The 4270-nt window shown below is 42.3% G+C and overlaps 1 protein-coding gene across 1 annotated transcript; it reads right to left on the reverse strand.

Annotated features, from left to right (window-relative positions):
* Window positions 1–254: 254 nt before the first annotated feature.
* LOC309700909 (E3 SUMO-protein ligase ZBED1-like) lies at window positions 255–3618 on the reverse strand. Its single transcript, XM_082524818.1, has 2 exons — window positions 2205–3618; window positions 255–2040 (listed from the first exon to the last, which is right to left on the reverse strand). Exons 1-2 carry the CDS (start codon window positions 3269–3271, stop codon window positions 1626–1628), a joined length of 1482 nt encoding a protein of 493 aa, XP_082380944.1. The 5' UTR covers window positions 3272–3618; the 3' UTR covers window positions 255–1625.
* Between the last annotated feature and the right edge of the window lie 652 nt (window positions 3619–4270).

The following is a 4270-nucleotide window of genomic DNA, read 5'->3' on the forward strand; positions in this document are numbered from 1 at the left end:
TTACTGAGGCAGACTATTCTGTTTACATTGTCTGATGACAAAGAAGCACGCTTCTTTTGAATGATGTGACCTGAGAGTGAGAATAATCTCTCACAAGGCACTGTGGTTGCAGGGGTTGACAGGTACTTGCGTGCAATAGGTGCCAGCCTGGCATGTGCTCCTTCTCTCTTTAACCACCACTGTAGTGGACACTCTCCTATGTCAATTTTGGGCTCTGCTTTGTACAGATTCAGACAGCAGTCTATAGTAGAGATGGCACGATACCACTTTTTTATGTCCGATACCGATACCGATATCATAAATTTGGATATCTGCCGATACCGATATGAATCCGATATAGTGTTTTTTAATCAACAAAACTGTTTTTTAAATATCTTGCTGCATTTTGTATAAGTTCATACTCAAGTTTAAAACAACAACTACACTAAAGCTATTCTGTTATACCTGTATGCAAAAAAAAATATTTCATAGTTCAGCAATACTGATCAATCTAATAAACTTAAACCTACACCATCCTCCCTATTCTGGTATTTTAAAGAGTACTTAGCATAAATATTAAGCAACCTAACTAATAGGGTTCCAACTCCCAGCAACAACAAAAATAAAAAAATAAAAAATAGGGAACCACCCCTCACGCTCCACCTCATGATGCTTAATCGACGTAATCAACCTTAATTTGATGCAGTGTGAAAAAAAATGCACAGAAATCAATTATTTTTCAAGAAATATTAAATAGATTCAACATCTTTCTTCAACAAAATTGCAGACTGCACAGATGGTACCTTCCCAAAGGAAAAAGTACTATAGCTTACTAGGGTATATATATTAGACTTAATAGTTACTATATACAGTAATTGACTTCTATTCATTTTACATCAAATTAAAACTTTGGGTGTCAGATAATTATTTATTAAAAGCTAGACATTTTAAATGAGAATAAGAAAGAAAAGTATGTCTTTGTGCCCCCTTTTCCCTGTTAATGCCCTATCGGCCCCCCTGGCTAAACTTTGCTAGATCCGCCCCTGCACAGTTACCAGCCGTCAGCTACGTAGAAAAAGATCCTGGAGTAGAAAGTAATATTAAATAAATTCTAACAACAGCTGATCAAGCTTAAACGTGCTGCTGTTGTTCAGCCGCTGGTTTCCTCTTTCTGGTGCAAAGTGGGCCAAAAACAAACTAGAGTCACGGACTCGCGACAGAAAAGCTGATCAGCTGATCGTTAAGCAGTTTCATGATTGAAGTAGCAGCAGGAGAGGCAGTCGCTCCATATATCGCTTGTTAAGCTTAACGCAGGAATGCTTTACATTCAGAGATGGACTTACACACTTGCTTTACTTCTCTCGGGATAACTTTGTCGGAGATGAAATGCTGGGTTGCTAGCGAAGCTCCAAATGCTATCCAGACCACCGACAGGTCCCGCATGCCACAGCCGCTCTATCACGTGATGCATACTGCTCGACGTGCTAACGTTCTGAGGTGAGTTACGGCGTGTTGCAAGTTTTGTGAGGTGCTTTCGTGATATTTAATGGATCGGATTACATTTTTTATTTTTCTCCGATATCCGATCCAGTAATTTAGGTCAGTATCGGACCAATACCGATACGTAATATCGGATCGGTCCATCTCTAGTCTATAGCATCTTCCTCTTCCTCTGTATCTGAATCAGGAGAACCCAGCAAGCAGATGGACATCTTGCTCTTCTTTGGTGAGGGTTCCTCTGTTGTCTGAGCAGATGGTTGGTGTGCATCCATCTCTGACATCAGAAGGTCATGTACTGATGCCCACACCTCTCTTCTTTCATCTTTGGAAAGGCATTTAAGATCTTTAAACCTGGGATCAAGGGCAGTAGCGATCTTCAGCCATGTGAGATTGCTGCTGTCCCTCCGCTGAGCTAGGTCTGTGGTAAAAATCTTCTTAAACCTCAAAACGTAGACTGGGTCATCATCTGAGGGCTCCATAATCCTGAACAAATGACACAAGGCTGGCAACACCATGGAACAAGAGACATACCGCTCTCCTCCCAGCAGTTCGGTAACATATCTGCAATAGAAAGATCAAGTCTGTATTTTTCTATTAATCACACAGAGACAAACATAAAAACTACATATGAAAATACACAGAGAGGTGGAGGTGGAGAACATACTTGAAAACAAAGCTAGAATGCAAAGATAGACACACAATCATGAGAAACAAAATGTATTTACCTGCAAGGTTCCAGTAGTTCCTCCAGCTTTTGCAGTCTGTCAAGCTCCTGGTCAGTCAACATAGTCACCTTGCTGTTTTGTTGAGTCAGGATGGTGGTCAGCCCAAATTTGTTTCTCTGGATCCGCTTGATCATCTCTAGGGTGGAGTTCCATCTTGTTGGAACGTCCTGAACAAGCGATTCTGTTTGATGTCCATGTGCAGCTTGCTGTGCCTTTAATTCCTGAGCGTTTGCTGGACTATGCTTAAAATGTCCAACAATCTTGCGACATTTGGCCAGAGCCCTTTCAAATGCGCTGTCATTAAGAGAAACTGTGACCGTTCTTTGCAGAATGTGGGCCATGCAGGGCATGTGTTCAAATGGAAGTAGTCTGGCGGCTGCAACCATGTTACGAGCACTGTCGGTGCCAAGCGTGGTTACCTTGTCCTTGATTTTCCATTCGTTTGCAACATTCAGAAAATGGTCAGCACACGCCTCAGCATAGTGTCTCTCTTCAGTTTTACTCACTGTTAGTGCAAACGATTGCATAGTCCAGTCGTTATCAATAAAATGCGCCATGACCCCCAAGTAATTATCGTTGTTCACCGAAGTCCAGTGGTCTCCGGTGAGAGCGACATTCCTTACTTGCACAAGCTTGCTGGACTGCTGAGCCCTCTGGTCCCCATACAAAGTGTGCAGTCTCGACACAATGGTTCCTCTCGAGGGCAGATTGTAACACTCATCTCCTGATGCAGCACGAATGACTTCTCTCAGTCCATCATCTTCTACTATGCTAACTGGTCGGCAGTTTTTAGCTATCCAAACAACCAAGGAATTGGTTACCTTTTCTCTCACATTTTTTGTTATTCGTCCACAAGCACCATACTCCTGAAGCGTAGACTGGCGAGGTCCCGTAGAGGTGGATTCAGTTGGGTGTTTTGCTCTCAGGTGATACGCCAGTGATGAACTGCTTCTGTGGTACTTGAATTCAGCTTTGCAAATTGTGAATCTTACTCTCGTTTTGTCCAACAAGCCATCAGGCAACTTCTTAAAGAGAAACTTTCCACCCAAAAGTCCGCCCTCGTCCATGCTTGCGTGTGTTAGCTAGTGTTAGCTAGATAGTAGCATGGTGTCACTTCTTCTTCTAATCATTTCTGTCAGGCCAAACGCCAGCATAGCACACTGTTGCCCCCTCCTCCAGAGGTGCTCATGAATTTAAAGGTCTTAGATTACAGGAAATTAATAAAAAAACAAAATCAGCGTTAAATTTTTTAATGCATTAAACATTTCGCGTTGATCTTAACAATTAACGAGATAATTTTGACAGCACTAGTTTCTATATATTCCTTTCTTGATGGCGGTATATACAGCTTGTCTGTGCCAACTCCTGAGCCTCTTTTACCTCACCATTTCACATTTTATTCACCCTACATCTGTCTTTTTCCTGCCGAACCTGCTTTTAAGCCATTATGTGGCTATTATATCACAAATGACTCATTCCAGAGAACAAGAGAACGAGCGGGAGAGGAAGAGGGGGAGAATTATCTAATTGAATGAAATCATTTCTCCAAGTTGGCAAACTGGTTCAAGTGCTATTAAGTTGTTCACGGGCTCGCATTAGCTCTGTGTCTCTCTCTGCAAATGTTGGTAGTTGCAGGGTAACAAAAGAAAATTGTCACTGGCTAGATGTGCTTGGGGGCTCGTCAGAGCCTTTCACACTGAGATGCGCACACACACACACACACACACACACACACACACACACACACACACACACACACACTCAGGCACATCCATCAGCCAATCATGTGGACAGATGGGTCATCAGCTCTCTAATTGTGTGATTGGCTAAAATCAGCAGCAAAGGATGCACTAGGTGGCTGGATGACACATTAGGTTTCTTTCCATGTAAACAGGGATTGTGTGTGTGTGTGTGTGTGTGTGTGTGTGCGTGTGCATGCATATGCTAGTGAATCTACATGACTATGACTGCATGCAATGAATGGCAAAGATACACTTTTGTAGAGTAAAGAGAAAGAAAGTGTCCTACACCACAGTGTCACATAAAGAAACAGAGACAGATATACT

Source organism: Aulonocara stuartgranti (genome assembly GCF_965226115.1).
Source record: "Aulonocara stuartgranti genome assembly, chromosome: 23".
NCBI classification, from domain to species: Eukaryota; Metazoa; Chordata; class Actinopteri; order Cichliformes; family Cichlidae; genus Aulonocara; species Aulonocara stuartgranti.

Coding starts and splice junctions, on each gene's coding strand:
- LOC309700909 (XM_082524818.1), bottom strand. CDS start 3,271: ATGGACGAGGGCGGACTTTTGGGTGGAAAGTTTCTCTTTAAGAAGTTG. Junction 2,041..2,204: donor GAACTACTGGAACCTTGCAG/GTAAATACATTT, acceptor TTTCTATTGCAG/ATATGTTACCGAACTGCTGG.